This window comes from Budorcas taxicolor, chromosome 8 (assembly GCF_023091745.1).
Source record: "Budorcas taxicolor isolate Tak-1 chromosome 8, Takin1.1, whole genome shotgun sequence".
NCBI classification, from domain to species: domain Eukaryota; kingdom Metazoa; phylum Chordata; class Mammalia; order Artiodactyla; family Bovidae; genus Budorcas; species Budorcas taxicolor.
Window position 1 is genome coordinate 91411678 of NC_068917.1, and position 21179 is coordinate 91432856.

The 21179-nt window shown below is 40.9% G+C and overlaps 1 protein-coding gene across 2 annotated transcripts in view; it reads right to left on the bottom strand.

Annotated features, from left to right (window-relative positions):
• Positions 1-20462, bottom strand: part of SECISBP2 (SECIS binding protein 2) — a 36938-nt gene extending 16476 nt beyond the window's left edge. For both annotated transcript variants that reach the window (XM_052645371.1, XM_052645368.1), the window contains exons 1-10: positions 20344-20462; positions 19194-19342; positions 15979-16228; positions 15648-15771; positions 14220-14449; positions 10991-11072; positions 9224-9429; positions 6448-6570; positions 5009-5098; positions 3603-3735 (exon numbers count right to left, since the gene is read on the bottom strand). In XM_052645371.1, coding sequence (XP_052501331.1) covers positions 3603-3735; positions 5009-5098; positions 6448-6570; positions 9224-9429; positions 10991-11072; positions 14220-14449; positions 15648-15771; positions 15979-16228; positions 19194-19342; positions 20344-20379 — 1423 coding nt within the window. In that variant the 5' untranslated portion in view covers positions 20380-20462. The remainder of the gene's footprint in view (positions 1-3602; positions 3736-5008; positions 5099-6447; positions 6571-9223; positions 9430-10990; positions 11073-14219; positions 14450-15647; positions 15772-15978; positions 16229-19193; positions 19343-20343) is intronic.
• Between the last annotated feature and the right edge of the window lie 717 nt (positions 20463-21179).

Consider the following 21179-nt stretch of genomic DNA (forward strand, 5'->3'; position numbering starts at 1 on the left):
CAAAACCAAAAGTCCCACTGTGTGCTTGTTAAAAACACCTATTGCCCATCCCATACCAAGTGGTTCTAACTGTACCACATCAGAGGTGTTCCCAGAACCTGCACTTTCAGCTTGCTCCCAAGTAGTGCCATTGCTGGCAGTCCTGGTGATACTGCATGAAAAATAACTACTGGGTTCAGGGACACGTTATCAACTGGTGCCTCAGCCACTGTATACTTGGACTAAATTAACTGCACTCACACATTTTAAATTTGTACTCTGGGCTTTTAATTAAGGTCACTATGAAATTCATGAAGACTTACTTCTGGTATACCTATGAGAAGGCTATTTAGGAAACTTCTGACTATACCATTCAGCAGCCCATATAAAATAATCCATATGAGAAACAGCATTTAGAATTTTAGAATTTTCAGCTTCAAAAAACTTCCACCTCCACCAACAAACTAAGATTTCATTTATATTAAGTTCTAGGGCAGGAAAAAACAGTCTATGGCAGGAAATGGCAGAAAAAACAATCAGGGCCTTGGCTGCCTGCAAGTAGCAGCAGGGACTGACTGGGATGGGAAGGGGCTGGAATTTCAAAGGTGGTGATGATGATCTACACAGCCAGAAGTTTGGGTTACAAAGTTATATATTTGCCAGAACTCTTAAAATGATACATCTAAGATCTGTGCATGTCATTAAATGCATATTTTGCCACCAAAGGAAAATAGGAATCACAAATACTGAACTCTATTAATGATATGCATGCTTGGGAGTAAAATACACTGATGTCTGCAAGTTACTTTGAAATGCAGCAAAAATAAAATACAAGTAGATTGATACTGGATAAACTGATGGATAGATTGGGATCAGCAAACTTCCTTAAAGGGCCAGAGAGTAAATATTTTAAGCTAATGAGCATACGTATTTCAACACTCATATGCCATTCTAGTTCAAAAGCAGCCACAGATAATACTTAAATAAATGTGTGTTGGTTGTGTTCTAATAATACAAGTATCCAGGTTGCTTTCCAGGTGGTGTGGTGGTAAAGAATCCATCTGCCAATGCAGGGGAGACAAGAGACATGGGTTTGACCCCTGGGTCGGGAAGATCCCCTGAGTAGGAAATGGCAATCCAATCCAGTATTCTTGCCTGGAAAATTCCATGGACAGAGGAGCCTGGTGAGCTTACAGTGCACACACACACACACTCTTTGTATGTGTGCAAAGAGTCAGACACAACTGAGCACACATACACACTCACAGCCAGCAGGATATAGTTGGCTGACCTCTGGAAAAGTTATGTGACTGAGAAAAATTAGGAACAACTGTACAGTCTAGGTGGTGAGTACATTGGTATTCACTGCATGATTTTATTCAGCTTTTCCAGATGCTTGAAAATTTCTGGAAAAAACAAAAATATTCTATTTCCCTTCCCTTGAGGAAACAAATTATGTTTATCCTTTCTAGGATTGATGCCATAATAAAATTATCACCAGAAAGTGAAAGTGAAGTCACTCAGTCGTGTCCAACTCTTTGAGACCCCATGGACTGTAGCCTACCAGGCTCCTCCATCCGTGGGATTCTCCAGGCAAGAATACTGGAGTGGGTTGCCATTTCCCTCTCCAGAAGGAGGGGTTTATAAGTAAAATTACATGATGAATCGCTTAAAAATGCTTCAGGAAAAAAAAAAGTAAGCTTCATCATTTCCTGGATCCTATTTTTCACTTTTAAACCACCTCAGAGAGAAACATACCTACAAGACTATGGTGGCAAATGAACATTATTTCTTTGTATGACATATTACCAATTTTAACTGTCTTGGCTCTCAGGCATGATTCAGAGAAAATGACTACATCACTAAGGAGTTAACACTGCCACCTGCTGTGTTCCCATGGACAAGCAGGTTAATTCATTTCTACCAAATGCAGCTTTATAACCTGCACAGAGTACTTATAAGATTTTCACCAGGTCGTCACATCCAGTGGAAAACCATCTTTTAATAAAACCTATTTCTTAAAACCATCACACTTAATTAACTTCAAAATTTTTGCGGTAAAAACATATAAAACCCACTATTTTAACCATTCTTCACTTCACAATTCAGTGGCATCAATTATGTTCAAAATATTGTTGCAACCATCGCCACTACCCATTTCCAAAGCTTTTTCATGCCCCAAAATAAAAATCTGTCCCCATTAAACAGTAACTACTCATTCCCTACTCCCCTCAACCCCTGGTAACCTCTAATCTACATTCTTTCTACGATAGAATTTCCTGCCTTTTTAAGGTTGAGTATTCCATTATATGTATATACCACCTTCTGTTTACCCATTCATTTGTTGATACACATTTGGGCTGCTTACACCTTTGGACTACTACAAATAATGCTGCTATGAACACTGGTGTACAAGTGACTGAGTTTCTGTTTTTAATTCTTTCGGATACATTCAGACCAGGGCACCTGCTAGGTCACGCAACAACTCTCTACTTAGCGTTCTAGAATCTCCAAACTGTTTTCCAACTACACCATTTAATGTTTTCATCAGCAACAGTTCCAGTTTCTCCAAATCCCCACCAACACTTGTTGTTTTCCACATTTCTGATTAGTTATCATAGTAAGTTTGAAGAATTACCTCCAAAGTAGTTTTAACTTGTATTTCTTTAATGACTAATGGTGTTGAGTATCTTGTTGTGTGTTACTGGCCATATGTGTATCTTCTAATGGGGAAATGTCTTTCAAGAGCTTTGCCCATTTTGTAATAAGAGTTATTGAACTATAGGAATTCCTATATATTTGTATATTAAATGCTTATAAGATATATGATTTTTAAATATTTTCTCCCATGCTGCAAGTTGTTTTCTTACTGTCTTGATAACATCATTTGGTACAAGTTTTCAATTTTTATGAAATCCAATTTACCTATTTTTGCTTTTGTTGTTTGTGCTTTTGGAGTCCTTTCTGAAACTGCATCATCTAATCCAAGGTCATGAAGATTTATCCTGTTTTATTTATTCTAACAGTTTCAAGGTTTTAGCTCATATTTTAAATGTGATCCATTTTGAGTTAATTTTTGTATATGGTGTGAGGTTAACAGTACTACTTTATTGTTTTAGCATATGGAAATGCTAAAACAGTTGTCCTAGTACCATTTTTTAAGTGATTGTTCTTTGTCCTTTTAATAAACAACACTCCTAATCAAAAATCCACTAGCCACAGATATGTGTGTTTATTTCTGGATTCTCAATTCTATTCCACTGGTCTACATCTATCCTCATTCCAGCACTACACTACTTTGATTATATATCAATAACTTTTGATTGGGCTTCCCTGGTGGCTCAGATGGTAAAAAAAAATCTGCCTGCAATTCGACCTGTGTTCGATCCCTGGGTTGGGAAGATCCTCTGGAGAAGGGAACAACTACCCACTCCAGTATTCTGGCCTGGAGAATTCCATGGACAGAGGAGCCTGGCAAGGCTACAGTCCATGGGGCTGCAAAGAGTTCGACATAACTAAGTGACTTTCACTCATTCAACTTTTGATTACAAGAGAAGACCGTTACAAAATAGTCACCTGAAAAAGACGTCAATTATTTGTCTGAAACGAACAAGCTCTTTTACCTGAGAACACCACTGGTTTGGAGGACTGCTTTGCATTCGGGGAGTGCTGCTGCTTTTCCAGTGCGGTTAGCATTCCTCCCAAATCCAACTGTACTGGAATCTGGCTTTTCTTTCTACTACTTTTAAAATTATTCTAAAAAGTTAAAAATCAGAAGTTTACTCATAATACTTTATTTTACAAACTGTACTTTTCATTTTATAATAAAAAGCCATATAATTAAGGATAAAAAAAGACAGATACAGATATTATAAAAATCTTGATATTAAAAGTAATTAAAGAAAAGACCCATCAATTCCAAATTATCTGCCAATATTACCACCGAGGTTGCTTATTTCCTTCTCCCTTCTTAACGCAAGTTTAATTAAGCCACTGGCATTTCTGTTTGCATCTCCATTATGAATAAATAAGAGCATACACCTACAGATAAGGAACAAAGGCTGGAATACAGTTCCTGGCTGCAGAGTCTGCGTGAGGCTAGCTGGTTAGGACTGCTGCCTCACTAGCGCCTTTTGCCCTCCAACTGCCTAAGTGAGCAAAGCTACCTACCATGAAATCACAGGGCACAGCAAAAAATGTACACAAGTCCTAAGTATTAAATTTAGGCACAAAGTCAGGTATACTCTAAACAAGTGTCATTTCTGAAATAACTGTGACATGGGTTTTGAGACTATATAAAGGCTGTATGGGCATGTTGTCTCTGGTGCTTTAGTGCCTCCGCTCCGGCCCTCCAGCCACTGTTCTCTTCCCTGATGCCAAAGTCACACTGGGTGAGCGCTCATTGCAAGAGGGAGTGCTAAGCACAGTACTGGCACCTAGAGACCTCTGCGGGGACAGAAGATGCCCAAACTACAACATGGGAATGCAAAGCTACAGGGGTAAGAATCTTACTCTTCATAAATGTGAAAAAAACCACCCCGCTTTGAGAGGCAAAAGGACAATGAAAATGCTCAAAGGACACAAGTTCCCATCTAGATTATGAACTACAAACTCATTCCTGAATCCACAGTGGGGCTGAGGTACAAGGAGATTCATCTCTTTCTCTGATCCTGACTACTTGACTATGCTTCTGTCAGACAGAACTGCCTCACAAAAGGATTCTTCTATTTCCTGAATACACTAAGTTAATGTTTTTTCTTTAAATCAAACTTAGACAAGCAGTATGTGTTCCCCTCCTTTCTGATACAGCAGTAACCAATCATCTAATTTCGAAAGTCAGGAAGCAGTTCTGGCTTAAGAGCAAGTTTGTTTCAACACCCTGGATACGGTTCCCCAGTGAAGAAATGAATCAGAACAAAACCACCTGTGCCCATGAAGGAAGACGTCTGGAAAGGGGGTGTTCTTGAGAGTTTTAGTTTAGCAAGAAAAGTTAAGCCTAAACCAACTGTGGTTTCAATCTAAAAATTACCTGTGGCTGCTGTTTAGACTGAAATTTCGGTGACTCTACTCTGTCTCTTCTTTCAGATGCAACTGCCAGATTGGGAAATTCCTCGGCATCCTAAGTAAACCACATACCCTTTAGCTCTTCACACATCACAAGAATCAAATAAGCCCAACTACAATCTTTTCTTCGCTCGTATTTTCTTTCCATAAAAATCTCCTATAGAAGTGCTCGAAGTTATTATTAAAAAAGAACAAAAACAAAACCTAATGTAACTACTTTGGCTTTATTTCACTTTTAGGACAGACTTAAAGACCTCAGTTTGAATGCCCCTGCCCCCAGAGAGCGCGGGGCCTCAAGGATGGGTTCACCAAGCAGTCTACGAACTGCCTCTAACCATCCTGGCACAAGAGTATTCAAGCACCATCCTTCAACTATGTTTTCTTTAGGGAAACCATCAACTTGGGACACAGGAGATTTAAGCATCCTGTCCTGTGTGCTGATCCTAGGTTAGAAAAAACAAACAAGTCTCTAAACAATGTTTAAATCATTTAAAAATGTTTTATGTACTTTTGTCAATATTTTAGGCACCCTGGAGAAATTATGTGAAAAATGAGGGGCGGAAACATGAGTTATTTGTTGGCCCAAACAATAATGCTCTAATGCAGTCGCAGGTTTTCAAATAGGCAATCCCATTATTCTTAAGGAAATGTTTCAAAAGCCCTGGGAGCCCCTCAAGTTTGTGGGAACACCTTGGGCTTGACCCTAAGTTGGTGGCCGGGGGGAGCACTGCTGAGACCCTTCCTGTCAGCACCAGGCTGTTGAGTCTGATAATTCCCAACCCAGGAGAAACATAATCAGAATCCAGGATGGCTTCCTGGAGAACAAGGACATTCTTGGAGTATCACAGGACAACAATTTAAAGCACACTTTTGGAAGCTCGCGATACTCTCTTCTTGACCAGGGCCCACAACAGATTTATGATATTGTAAATTTCTCTCTATAGTGGAGCACGTTATAGCAAGACATTTAAATAGAAAAGGAGGCCCTGCAGAAGCAAGCATGCCAAAGCAAAGGAAAAACAGGTCAGAAGACACTGAGGGGTATGGTATATATTAGTATGGCATACACACCGCTAAATTTCAATACAGGCGGTTTTGTCTCTAGACCATTCATTCATTCTTTTCAGATATTTACTGAGTGCCTGCTATGAGATGGGCACTGTGCTGGAGACACCAAATTGAAGGAGTGAAGAAATGGGCACTGTGCTGGAGACACCAAATTGAAGGAGTGAAGAAAGTGGGTGATACCTATTTTTTTAGCACTAGGAAAACAATTGTTTTTTAAAATGTTAGAGACTTTTTACTTGGGCTACCAGTATTTCTGGTTCTTAATAGAACCTGTATTTCTATTAAGGAAGACCCACTTATTATATCATACAAGGTGAGTAATAAATATAAATGTACTTCGATCCTTGGTGGCTCTTGAACTGTCAGGACTTCATATTTTGATTTAGATTTTTCTTTCTTTTTCTTATTCTTTCTTGAGGCTTCATTTTGCTCAGGATTGCCACCTTGTGTTGCTTTGGACTAACAACAACAACAACACAAAAACAAAAAAAGCAAAAATTATGGTTTTTAGAGCATTCAATAAACATTTTAATTCCATGCATCAGAATAAAATTAAGATATCAAGTTGTACAACCACAAGGCAACTTTACTCAGACTTACTCCCTATTTTCCGAAGAGCCAGCATTTGATAGAATGATTCTGAAGGAAAAAATCCATTAAAGCAGATGCCACACCCAACTGTGCAGAAACAGGTGGATTTGGACCTAAGTTTTCAGCTTGAGGAGGTCATGATAACGACCCTACTGATGTCAACCTGAAGCCCTTCCATGAGTCCAGGTGTGCCACTTCCATCACAACAGCCCAAAGGCTCCTAAACCTGGCTGTACCTCAGGATCACCAATGTAGCGTGTGACTCAGACCTCTGTCTGGGCTCATCCCAGACCTGCAGAATTTGACCTCACCACCTTCCCTCTCCACTCAGCCCCCTGGCCTTTCCTCAGTCAGGTCAAGTACGCTTTAGCTTCAGGCCCTTTGCACCTAACACTCACATAGCTGGATCTAGGCTACCACTTACTTCCTCATTTTAGCTCAACAGTCATCCCGCCTCTATCTAAGCTCTCACTCTCCATCGTCTTTGGAGCACTAATCCCCATCTGACAAACTCTGTCTTGGTCTGCAGACAGCTAGTCTCTCTCCAATACAATGGTGGCTCTAAGAGGACAGGACATTTTTAATGTCTGAGACCCTGCTTTGCCCCAATGAGACCTCACCCTTCAGAGGTAAAAAGTCTCAAGAGATTTTTTAAAAAGAATATTTAAAAGAATAATTATTAAAAAGAATTAATTAAAAAGAATATTTATCTACTAACCCGGAGGGGCCATCCATGGTAGCCTGCTAAGTGAAAAAGGCAACTTTCATATGTAATATATATAGAATTATCCCATTACTGTTCTTAAAAAAAAAATTAAACTAAATAAACTTCTTTATTTATTTCTGTTTTCAGGAGCCCTAAGGTGGAACAGAGGGTTGCCTAGGTGATTTAGCAGTAAAGACTGCATGCATTGCAGGAGATGTAGGTTCAACCCCCGGATCAAGAAGATTCCCCAGAGGAGGAAATGGCTACCCACTCCAGTATTCTTGTTGGGAAAATCCCATGGACAGAGGAGCATCGTGGGCTACAGTCTGCGGGGTCGTGAAGAATCAGACGTGACTGAGAGACTGAGCACATCACCACAAAAGGCGGGACAGACAGCAGGCTGCTAATGAAGACTCTTGGAGCAGGGGGGACCAAAGGGCTATAGGACAAGGACCTTTCCCATAATTAAATCTTTGTAATATTACAAGTGCTTTTTCAGTAATAAAAACTCACAACACAGACAGTTTTAGAGGGAAGGGGAAAAAATAACCAAAACATTAAGACCACAATGCAAAGTGATCTGGGTCATAAGATTACCAGTGATCTTCATTTTCTAATCTTTATTTTGGAACTTCTTAACAATAAACTTCTCTTACACCTTTAATTAAAAAATAATTTTTATTCAGGTCTAGCATAGTCTCTTACTTCTCTGTACATTCATTCCATTAATTTCTGAGAGTGTGATACTGAAACTCCAACTAAAAATCTTAATTTATCTACTTAAACAATTATAATATATAGTGGGAACTATATGTAACTTTGTTCTGTATTTTCCTAGTCTCTTGTAAATGTGTTACCATAATCTCATAATTTTAAAAAATAAAATAAAATAAAATTTTTCAAGATGCTAGGAAAATAAAACAAAATCTGTTAACTCTTAAAGTGTTAAATGCTGGTTTAGATGGTAACATGGTGGCCTGTTGTGTAACCTGCGCCCATATGTCGATGGGGCCTTGGAGCTGGCCAGTCTCGTCTCTGTGTCTACCTGGAAGAGGTCTCACCACCAGTCTAACTTCACCATTAACTGTCACCAGCGCAGATTCCCTCAATCAACCAAGCATAAACACACAATTCTTTTTTGTGTGGGATGGTCTAAGATACTTTGGATACTGAAAAGTATCCCAATACTCAAAATGCTAGGAAACCAGTACAAAACAAATACTACCCCATACTTCAATCTAAAATAATGTATCAGTATAGAAAGAAAAACAAGAACAAAATCTAGCCTCCCCTTATAAAATGCTCTTCAAGAAACAAATCTAGGGATTGAAAAATAACAGCTTAAAATTATTTGAACTGAAAAGGAAAAATGAATTCTGAAATGCTATCTTACAGTAAGTAGGCGGCAAGTAACCAAGAATCAATTAGCATACTAGATAATTGCAAAATGGGGCATACAATTATTTTGCTATCAGTACTTGTAGCAATGTAAATTCAACAGACAAAAGACTGCAGTAGTTTATAAATACCAGAGCATAAGTTTCTTCCAGCATCTCTCTTTTAAAGAATTCAAAATAGTCACTGACATTTTAAGACCACAGGTCTAAAACACACATCCTCATTCATGTTTAAAAGGGATCACTTGTGCCCTTCAAATACTTGTGTCCCTCTTGAAAAAATAGTAAGACCTCAAGTACAACCAACTCAGATTAGTGCCTATAGTACCAAATGAAACACCTTCATTGAGGCTTTCAGAGAGAAAAACTATCCAGTGAGTGGTACAGGAGAGCAACATGAACAAAGTGTGTCGCATACCTTTTCAGTAAGATGGACAACGTGTTTCTCTTTGTAGGGAGGCTCCAAAGATAAAACTTCAGAAGATGGCATACTATCATTTTTAGGATCTGCTGGTGAAGCAACCATCTTTAGGTTTATCATGGAAGTAACATTTTTAGGGGCAGGTGACAGTTCTGTAGATAATGTCTGCCGAACAACATAACCCATTGGTGTCCAAGATAATTCTGCTCAAAGATAACCAAAATTGTTGAACAATCCCAACAGTAAAAAGGAAATTCCTTAGAAATTCCAAGCATGCATTACATGAAGTACTCAAGAGCATAGTTAAACTAAGGTACTGTTCAGAACACTCTAGGAAACTACAGTTTCCATTAAATTTGCTTTTCTTCTTGGAACATGCAGGCTGAATTAACTTGAAAGGGGGACTGACTATCCTAGGATCTGCTCTTTTTAACTTGGGGGTGCAGGCAGTAAACAAATAATAGTTCCCATTAAAAAATAATAATCCACAATACATCCACATGGCAAACACACAGAAACACTGAGCTGAAGATCAAACTATGGCCCTACTAACCTTGATGTGTACTTTTAAACATCAGAAGTCAAAGATCACTAGACTTCAGCTACCAAAGTAACTGGTAATTTATTTCTTTTTAGAACACAGGCATAAGTACAGCAACACTACTCCTTAGGTGCTCATGAAACTCTATACACAGACAAAACAAAAGGACATCCATCAAGACACAGGCAGGTCATGTCAGCAGCCTGTGGCCACCCCACAGTGGAAAGACAGACTGTTCTTGTCACCACAGAGCTACACATCTTCACAGCAGCTGCTGAAGTGAGGATCTTGTATTGAATCACATATGTACCAAACATGCTAACACCATAGGAAACACAGCTGTGCATAAACCAAGAATAATTGTGTAAAACGATCTTCTGTTAGGACAAGTTACCCACAAAAATTTCAAAAGCAGAATCTACTGAACTCATTCTGAATATCTCACTTCTGCACCAGGCTAGGACAGACCAGCAGTTCTCAAAGTTCTGAGACTCCCAGGACCCTTTCAGGGGTCCAGAGTCAAAACTGTTTTCCTGATAATAGGAATGTGTCATCTGCCTTCCCTACTCTCTTGCTCAGAGAGGTATAGTACAGTGGGGTTTAAGACAGTATGACAGAGAACAGTGAAACAGCTGAATGCCAAAACAGATCTCCTGAGCTGGGTGTTAAAGAGTTGCTAAAATGTCAAGGCTGCTCTCCTCTCCTGACTTTAACTTTGGGAAATGGCTACCTTTTAAAATTAAAACATGCTATGTTAACCTATAATAAGTTTACTGTTACTTTTAGGCAAATTAATAAGTATTTTAGTACTTCTCAGTTTTAACCCTCCGATTTTACAAACATTGACAATTATCCAAATAAACAGACACTCTTCGGGGTTTCAAAGGGTATTAAGGGGTCCTAAGACCAAAAACTGTGAGAACTACTGGTATATGAAATGCTTAAGAAAGTGGTCATTCCTGAGTTCACAAAATGTCTCCCTTAGCCTGATGAACATTTCATTGACAATTCCTTACTTGTATGTAGTTTATATTCCTTGTGCAAGGAAGTGGGATCTTACCCACTTAACTTCAATCCTCTAACAACGATGCCAGTTTATCAACAACCCATCAACTCCCTTAAAGAAGGCCTTAAAAACAAACATTTCAACAGCACTAGCCTGAAAATAAACTAAGAAAATAGACAACTGATTTTCTAAAATAGTATTTGGTAGCCACTCTTACCTCTTGTACATGAAGAGGGACTGGTAACAGCATTATCGGTTACAGACTCAGTCCGATTATTATTTTTCACCACTATTTCACCCTAAAAAGCAAACCAGTTGTTTTCTTACTAGTTCAAACTAAAAATAATCATTATTTTAAAAACATATAGCCTCCTTCACCATTCTTAAAATCTGCAAAATATAGGCTAATTAAAAATTCCAAACATGTAAGTACATAACGTGCAAAGTTAAATTACTTTCTTTTACCAACTCTCATTCCCCAGAGGAAAAACCACCCATCTACAGCTTAGCTACTAGCATCTTAGCGTTTCGTCGCTTCAGAGATAAACATCTGTGTATCATTTTAAATGGATCTCAATAACAGGATCACACCACACCAGAGTATCAAGTTAACATAATAATTTCCAAGTCAGCAAAGATTCTTAAAAGCCAAAGTGCCTGCTGTGAAAGGAAAAGCTGTTTTCATCACACCCCCACACCAAAGCTTAAAAAAATATTCCTGAAAATGTCCACAAAAGCAAATACAAGTCTTCGAATGTGTACTTCCTTTTACAGACAGAAAGCTGCATCATGCATGGAACAAGAGGGTACAAGAATGACACTCAGGGACAAGAGAGTACATTAAGAGAGACCTCAAAGTGACCAGCAGCACCCAAGGTGAAAGGAAACTGATAAACTAAGTGGCTTTAAAATAAATTCTGAAGTTCATATGCTTCAAAAATTTACCCATTTTACCATTTCATCTAAGCTCAGTTAAAAAAAAAAAATTGTGCAGCAGCTAAAACTGCTGACTGCTGAATACGCCTTGTGCCACTTCTCTACCTAGTAGAAACCTGGCAACCTCAAAGAGCGGCTTCAGAACCATGGAAAGAACATGCTCTCTAACTAGGGCAGAAAGCCACCATTTTCATTAAAAACAAAAATACAGTAAAATCCTCCAAGGGATATCTGCTGATTCCTGGCCCCACAGCAGAGCTCACTAAGAGCCTGGAAATGCTTACATCGCCCTGGGCCCTCCTGCCCCAGGACTTCCCCAGGCAAGGACCCAGCACTTCCCTCCAGAGCGCAAGCGTGGGTTCCTGGGTTGGCAGGTATCACTTGCTAACCTGCAAATTCCAAATCACTGCCTGACACAGCATACAAATCTTGCAGGAGGTGTCGCCTAGAGCGCTTGCCCCTTTGAGGGAGTCCGGAGCTGTTTGCTTCAATCTGCTGGGGGCCTGAGGCCCCACCTCTGAATAGGATCTTGATAATTTCAGCACGTTACCTCAAATAAATGCAAGACAAAGGCCACTAGGGAAGTAAATTTTTACTTTCAAATGAAGCATTTCTGGAAACTCCAAAGGTATGGGGAGGTACAGAGTTAGGCAAAGAGAAAGATGCCATTCTCCTTTCTCAGCTTCCAAAACACTGGGCTAGTTCTGGAGGAGGTGATGTGGCATCAGCATAGCTCTGTAGAAGTGGCTACACTCTGAGAAACAAATTCTCTTCTGGCCCCATTTGTAGGCTGCTGTGTTCTCTAGGGGATTCCAGATAGACACAGTATATAAACATGTTAAGTAATCAAGTAAAAGTTAAATCCATCAAATAAGAAAATAAATGATTAAAATGCAGCCTGCTCTTTGAGTAAACATAATGTTTACGCTCACCAAAGTCAATGAAACACTAGAAATGGCTTACCTATTCAAGAATGATTAAGTAAATTATATGTATCAATATCAAAGATTCAATGCAAGTTATATGTCCAAAAACTATTTAAGGATATGGGAAGATTACCATAAAAGTTTTTAAAAATTCAAACAGAAACTTGTACGTATGTATTCTTAATTGAAGGGAATGCCCCTCAATTCCCACAATGTCACACTAAAAAAAGGCTAAGTGCCAAACATGGTTTGCTCTTGGTTGTACAACTTTAGGCAGTTTGTTTTTTCTTAATATTTTTCTGGTGTCCTGTTACTAACACCATGAGGAAAAAAAGTTTCTTTTTATGGGAAAGTTGAGGAAAAACAAAACAACTCCACATACAATTCAAGAGTGTGAATATACAAGGCACTGAGTGTGTAAACCTCCCCACACAGCATGAGATGCCCTACTCGTCCACATGTGCAGTACTCACACAGCAAGTGAGCACGACATAAAGCGTCAGCCATGCCCCTGCCCACCCTGGACCCTATGTTCCCTGTACTACTTTTGTAAGAGCTCACAGGCTTGGAATTATCCACTGACCACCCATGACGAAGGTATGGAGCCCCTCAACTACTCAGCTATTCTATACACCCAGCCAGGGCCCAGAAAACAGCCACACAACTGCTAAATGAAACAGTGATTTTTCTATATCAGTCAACCAGCCTTACTTATCGCCACCATGTAAAAGGAAAACACCCAGGTGGGACAGCCTAAGGGTCGACATGTTGGGAATGATTTATTATCAGCACATTATATAAGCCACTACCACCAAGTCTTCAGAGGCTTCAGGATCCAGGCACCCAAAAGCACTAGAGCAGGAAATGTAAATTCTTTCTCCATTCAAAAGGTATATGAACTGGGAAGCTCTGTTTTCCTCATTGTTTCCTCTTTCTCCTTGCCTCTACACAGGAATGGGCCTCAATTTGTCAAAAGCCATTTTAGCAACTATAACCCAACAAAATTTTTTCCTAGAAATCTCAAAATCTGTGTGACAAGAAAACGCTTCAATCTGATGGACTAAAACTTGAGATCAAATACTGAATACAGTGCAATTTAACACTTACTGCAGTGAGATTTTCTCTATAATTGACAGGACAGAGGTGCAGATAAAACTGCCTGGGAAAGTCAGAAGTTACACTGTGCAGTTCTAACATTACTATTTGATTTTAAAAAATACTTTCCTCTGTACTGAAAACAGTGTCATCAGAATGCAACGGTAGAAACAACATTTTCACAATGGGCTATGGAATTTAGTTGAACCAACGCCAGAATCTTCTCCTCCTGAGGCATGGCAATGCTTTCTAGCCACCAGACATGAAGACACTTGCTAAGTGATTCTCTGGAAAGAGCAACACCCGGTGTTACAGCCTGACCATAAACAGCTCCAACAACACAGAAAGTCACCTAAGCGCACTTAAGAGGCCCCTGCCACCCCACGATGTGAAGTGTATGTAGTGTTTCAGGTGATGTCCTTGTGTAACTGTCCATCACTGAGGGGAAAAGAAGGAAGAGGGGAACAAAGAGCAGGAGGCTGCACTCACCTCTGATAACCCTGCAGAGGGTGTCCCCATCTCTCTGAGAAGAGAAATGTCAGTAGAGGTGGAGCGTAAAGGCCCCCACTTGGGCTGCTTTTGTATCTTTGGTATCTCACTGTTCTCTAGACTCTGCAGTTCAGGAAAATCCAACCTGGTAAATCCAAACTCAGGTTTGGAGGCAGATCCACTCTTTTCAATGATTCTGGATTTCCTGTCTGTTCGTTTATAATAACCATCTGCATTTACAGAATTAAAAGTAAGGGTAAAAATTTAGAGGTTGTTTGATGACCTGTACTCACACTTCAGTTGCAGTGTAAAAAGTCTATTGCTACTGATGCAACAACATATTATTGTCCAAACAGCCTAATTTTTGGTAGCGTTGTTAACCTCTGAAACAGTGGAAAACATAAATGACCATGGGGGTCACCAAGCAGAAAAAAGCAACATGCTGCAAATCTTAGGAGTAATTCTCAACTGGATGAAATAGTTACCTTAACCTGATTGTGCAGCTGGGCATTTCAATTATTCTCAAAACACACTTTAGAGTTTTGTGAGATTAAGGGGACTCTTGCGAATTTCCTTTAAATAATAAATTTTCCATATTTTAGTTTGCTGGAACGAACTAGAGGAAAACAAGTATTAATAGAATTAAACTTATAACCTCTCTCCCACCTTTCTCCTTCAAATGCAAACGCATGATGCCGTAGGTTACAATTCCATAAAGCCCCAGCATTTTAAAAATTGTTTAATTATAAGGCTAGAGTTATTCCAGTTAACTGTTCAACTCTTCTTTCACATTACTATGTACCAGAAGATTTATAAATGACATCAACACAAAGAGAAAATGTTATGTATCAAATAACAGTAAATTACACAAGTAAATAAAATGACAAACCATTCCCAGTAAGTATATTATTACAGAGGTTTTAAGTTATTACATAAATAGATGATGGCTGTGATCCAGGTGCAATAGTAAATAATTAGCAGGAAAAAAAACCAAGGTATCATGTATAATCACTAACTTTCAACCAGAGACTGGAACAGCAGTTCTTAAGCCCAGAACAGACATGTCCTTTGAATAACCATCCTGCCCTGTGTTTGGTATTGTTCAGGACGGGATTTAAACAGCAGTCAACTCTCTCCCCTACCGAAAAGTGTTCCAACAGAAAACCAGAGAAGCTATTTTAGGGATCAACATGATCAAATACAGTACAAGGATATGGCTATAATTCACTATTTAACAAGTGTTTTGAGGTGGCTGATTGTCACCTACTTGCTATGTGATTTTACAGAAGTTCTTGCATAAGACAATGTAATACCATCTTTGAATAAACTCCAGGATCCCACAAGAAACTTGATTGCCTCAGTTTTTCATGATGACTAAGCCAGTAGACAGGGTAGAATAAGATAATATACAGAGTGTGTTATTTTTACCTGATTTCAAACTATTCTCAGCATGAATGGACACATGAGGTGAACCTTTGACTGATTTTAAATCAGATGATACAGGTCCATCAGTCTTCTTACTGTCAAACTTTTGTTCATCATAGGTTTTCTTCTGCAGGAAACATTAAAAAATGACATTTTTAAGAACACAATCACTATAAAAAAGGCTTGAATTCGCAAATTCATAAATACTCATAATCATTTTTTTAAAAGGTTACATGATATCAGATTTTAAATACCTTAAATAATATGCAAGAACATGCCTGTTCTTTATGTTTTAAATGCTAAAGTGGCCAACAACACCAAGACATTTACAGACCTTAAACACAGCTTTTGTGTCTTGTGGGAGAGGGCACGTGTGCTCACTTCGTGGCTCCACTCTTTGAAAACCTCCAAAACAACTGGGTTGGTTGTCATCATATGGGGAGCCAGGCACTGGGCAAACATTTTGTGGTGACTGCAGGGTGTAGGGAGAGTAGGCATATGGATGAAGAGGGATCTCAGCAGAGAAATATTGAGATGGAAAAGCTGAAGCTCCAAAAGCCATATCATCAGTATAGAGTTTCTGTCTAAATGAAAAGGGTAAATTTTAGTTGCAGATTTCATACCACAAACCAAGAAGCTTAATATTTTATAATAAACAAACTTTAAACATACTATTTTTGAGGTCATTCTTTCTAGCACTGAAATATCTCTAATTAAAAACCAAATAAAACTCTGAGCACTTCTTCTTAACCTGCAAAGAAAGATGCTGACCTAGTTCCATTTTTTTCATTACGCAGCTGGAACCTCCATAACAGGACCCTATTATAAGGAATATTAGAAAAGCCCAAGGATGCTCCAGCAGCTTTCCACTCTCATGCTGTCAAATATTTGGAAATGCCTCACTCCAGCAAGCCTGACCAAAATTTAAGCCATCTAGACCACTCTCTCGGCAGAGGGGGGCTTTTATAGAGTTCCCACTGCCCATCCAAATCCCACCCTGACAACCTCCAGAGACTGCTCCCTGAGGCCTCTGGGTGCCCGCAGACAGCCTGCCCAGCCCCCCTTTCCGGTTCCAAGCCAATGCCACACCCTGTGCTCTACTGACTCAGGGGGCTGGGACCACTATGCACAACATGGTCCAAGAACTACATGTCCTGCTAATAAGATGGAACTGTCTGTGAACACTGCCACTGCCTCAACTTGCTCAAGTCGCAAGGCTGGAGTGAACTATAATTTAACACTGATTTTTTTTTTTTTTTGGCAAATTTAGTACAAGGCCAGAGGTTTCAACCATTTTGCAATGAAGGTTGATACAACGATAAATGCTAAGCAACTGACTTAATACAAATCACAGTATTCTCTTTCCCACAAATAAGCACCAGCAGGTGTTTCCATGACTTTCCAGGGCTTTGAATTATTTGTAGCAAATCAGTGAAATCCTGAAGTGTAGGGTCCACTGAAAGGCAGGGAAGAGTCAAAGCTAAGGATAACACACCCCATATGATCTTCCAATTGTTCGAATGTCAGGAGATACAAGCACAGGCACCAACTAGTAGAATTTGTGTTTCTACTCTGCTACAAGTAAGAGTCTACAATGAAGAAGGGAAGGAGTCACTATAGACAGGCTAGACCTGTAACACTGACAGCTGCCAAGTCTCCCACAACCTCCTTCCTGTCAATCTCATTAACCTCTACTACATGGTATCTACTTCTATCACACCACTTGAAAAGCTCCACTAGCCTGGACTTGACAACCTCTGCCCTCTCCTTGCTCTCACCCATCTTCCAAAGGTTCCTCCGTGGCATGCTCCCCATTACACTCCCCCCATCTCACCTGTCAGACTCACTCTGAGCCAGAACCTCTCCTCATTTTGCTCAGGACTTCACTTCAACATACTCGAATTCCAGCACTTTTATCACCTCTAGGCGTCTATCTCCAACTTACAGGTCATTTTCACTCACCTAGCATGTATAGATCCAAAACGTAACATATGATCCCCAAACCAGCCCCACTGCCAACTTAGGCTCTCCCAAACGATTCCAAATCTTTCCATGTATTCAACTGGAACTAGCTAGGATCTTTCCCACCAAAACCCATATGAACCCTTTTCTCCTGCAGAAGGTCTCCCTGTATTCTGTTCTCTATTTCCAGTGCCTAACTCAATCGGAATCCCGCAGGCCCCCAGGAGTGTTCCTGATCATTGCTCACAGTGAACTTACTGTGTGTGGAAAACTTCCTGGGTACCAAGCCTTGTGTTGAGAACTTTAGGAGTCTTTGTCTCTCTTGAGCCCCTTCACAGCCCAGTGAGGTCGATGCCATTAAGCCCCGTTTAGTAGAGAAGGGAATGGCAACCGACTCCAGTATTCTTGCCTGGAGAATCCCATGGAGAGAGGAGCCTGGCAGGCTACAGTCCATGGGGTCACAAGAGTCGGACACGACTTGGCGACTAAACCACCACCGACAACAACCCAAAAACCTTCAAGCCCGGCTCCTTTAAAGCTGAGCCAGAAGCCAGGTGTGATGATCATGATCCCACCCAAAACACTCCCAAAGTTCTCTATTTCCTATCCAACAAACCTAACTTTTCAGCTGTACCACGTAGGCCAGTTGACTAGTGGCTCATGCGATCTTACTTCTCTACTGTCTCCCAAACATATATCTTGTATCCGGTCCCCTCTGACCTGTCAGGAATCCAGTCACTCCTCCACCCACCAACCTGACATGAGCCACACTCTGTGGAGAACCACTAATTCACATAGTGTATGTGCGTGCTTAGTTGCTTAGTCGTGTCCAACTCTTGAGACCCCATGGAGCCCACCATGCTCTTCTGTCCATGGGGAGGGAGGTGGGAGGGGGGTTCATGTTTGGGAACGCATGTAAGAATTAAAGATTTTTAAATTAAAAAAAATTTTAAAAAAATAAAAATTAAAAAAAAAAAAGGGACAAAATAAGCCTTCTTTCAGCTCAAATCTAGAAGAATTTATAGCCAAAAATTTGTAGGATCCATCTCCACAGGACAGTTATAAAGCACAACAGTTAAAAGCAAACCTCAGCAATTTCCAAACACTTTATCTGCACAAAGAGGCAGCCCTGGTTGCTAGCCCTGCTGCATCACTGAGCAGCGTTTTTCAATGTTACACCCTAAAACTGAGGAGCATGTTTATTTATTTATTTGGGCTTTTCTTTGCCTCATTTGCTCTCACCCACTTGTTCCTGCCATTTCATCACCCATAAATACATGATACAGTTTTAAACTGTAGGCACAACAGACTTGCATTCCCCACTAACAAATGCAATGCAGTCTCCGTATTTTCTCTGTCCCAAATAACCAAATGAATATGGAGAAAAAAAAGAAGAGCTGAATCTTCAGTTTTTGGTGTGCTACACAGTTAAGCTGTACTGTACATTTCCTTCTTGGATGAGGAGCGTCTTCTCCAGTTGCTCTGAAAACGTTAACATATAGCTGTAGAATATTTCAAGTCTAATTACCACTAAAGCCAAGCAACAAGGTCCCCATCTTAAGGCAAGACATTTGGAAAAATACATACTCAGGCACTGCTAGTTCTTGGACACACGGATAGTACGAGGTGGCTGCACAGCTGGGGAAAACCCGTGCTTCTGAAGACTCTGACCATCCCACATTGAGCCCAGCAAATTTGGGGACAAATGGTCTGACATCTGCTGACAACTTGATGCTCTGAGGAGAAAAAGGGGGTTATAGCCACAAACTTTGTAAGATGAACCAAGTTAGGGGAAAAAACGACAAAGAGTCCCTCCCATCTCAAAGCCCCAGAAATGCTAATCCCAATGCTGCCGTTCAAATATATCTGCCCAGCAAAGACAAGAATTTGTTAGCAATTTCTTCTGAAACCCTTTTTCACTAGAAAAGCCAGTCTATCAAATATAAAAAAATGGAAAATAAGGATAACCATTTAAAGTGGGAATAAAAGCTAACTCGGACTGTAGAGTTAGAACTATAAGTGACGTTTCCTTATCTTTAAGATAGAATACAGTAATTTACCTCTGGGCTGAGTTAAAGGATAACAAACTATCAAACTTAACTGTAGCACTCAAAACACACATGCTCCTTAGCCTTTATTGGTTCTATTAAATTTCTCAAAGAACTTAGAACAGCTACTTTTCACTCAACCAACCAATAAAGGCTGTTCTGTTAAAAACCAAAAGTAGGCTTTGCCAGAAAATCTTTGTATCGCCACGAGCCCTTGAAATATGAATATAAAATGTTGGATTTTTCTTTCTGTTTTTAGATCTGTATTGAGAAATTTACTTTCACTAGCAACGTATAATCATGTTTTTTCATTCGTGTGAAAGCCGGTTTTTCCGTTTGTCAGGGCTCCTGCTAGAGGTTACTCTTAAGCTAGTCGAGCAGAGACTTCCGCTTCAGAAAACGTATTCACAAGCTTTAAACAAGTGGTTCCTGCTCACGAGTGCGGTAAGGAGACACGGTCGCGCAGCTCCTCCGCAGCCTCGGGACTAGTGGCAGTTTCCCATCGACGGAGTCCTCCCTCATTTCGTTTAACCGCGGGGCGTGTGGACGCGCCCGGGGCTAGGGGTCGCGGCCGCCCGGCCCGACACCCTCTGCCCTGTCCCCAACCAGCCTCCGGCCCACGCTAATCCAGTTCCCACCCCATCCGCGCAAGGCCAGCACTCTGGGAGGCCCAGGGCCACCATCCTCACCTCGGCCGCGGGCTCCCGCCGCCCCTCCGATGCCATGGCGGGCGGCTGGGGAGAGGTCCGGCCGGGGAGGCCAGTGGCCGCCCCGTCGGATGGCTGGACCGAAGGGCGACAGTCCTCCTCCCCGCCTCTCCACCGTCGGAGAGGACGCCAGGAAGTGCGTCACAAAAACGCGCCTCGGCCCGCCTTACTTCCGGTCGGAAATGCGCGGGGCGGCAGTTCTGCGCTTGCGCGAGGTACCCGGCAAGGTGAGTACTTGAAGCTGCTTCGTCATGCGTGTAGTTTGGAGTTAACATGAGACTGTCTCCGCAAAGATAGCGGACAAACCGCGGGATGTGGTTAGCCAGGCCTCCACGAGGGGTCGGTGCACGGGGTGGCGGGCACCTGGAGCGAGAGAAAGGTCTGTGGGGAGTTGGGGGCCTTAAGGAAACCGCACACCTTGTGGACCTACAAAGGGAAGAAAGTCAACAAGAGTTGGCATCTTACATTTCCAGGAACCTAGAGCAGTTGGAGAAGGCAGTGGCAACCCACTCCAGTACTCTTGCCTGGAAATTCCCATGGATGGAGGAGCCTGGCAGGCTGCAGTCCATGGGGTCGCTAAGAGTCGAACACGACCGAGCGACTTCACTTTCACTTTTCACTTCATGCATTGGAGAAGGAAATGGCAACCCACTCCAGTGTTCTTGTCTGGAGAATCCCAGGGACGGGGTAGCCTGGTGGGCTGCCGTCTATGGGGTCACACAGAGTCGGACACGACTGAAGCGATTTAGCAGCAGCAGAGCAGTTTGGAAGTAACCACGAAAAAGAATTTCAAAACTGCTCAGTTCAACAAAGGGCTG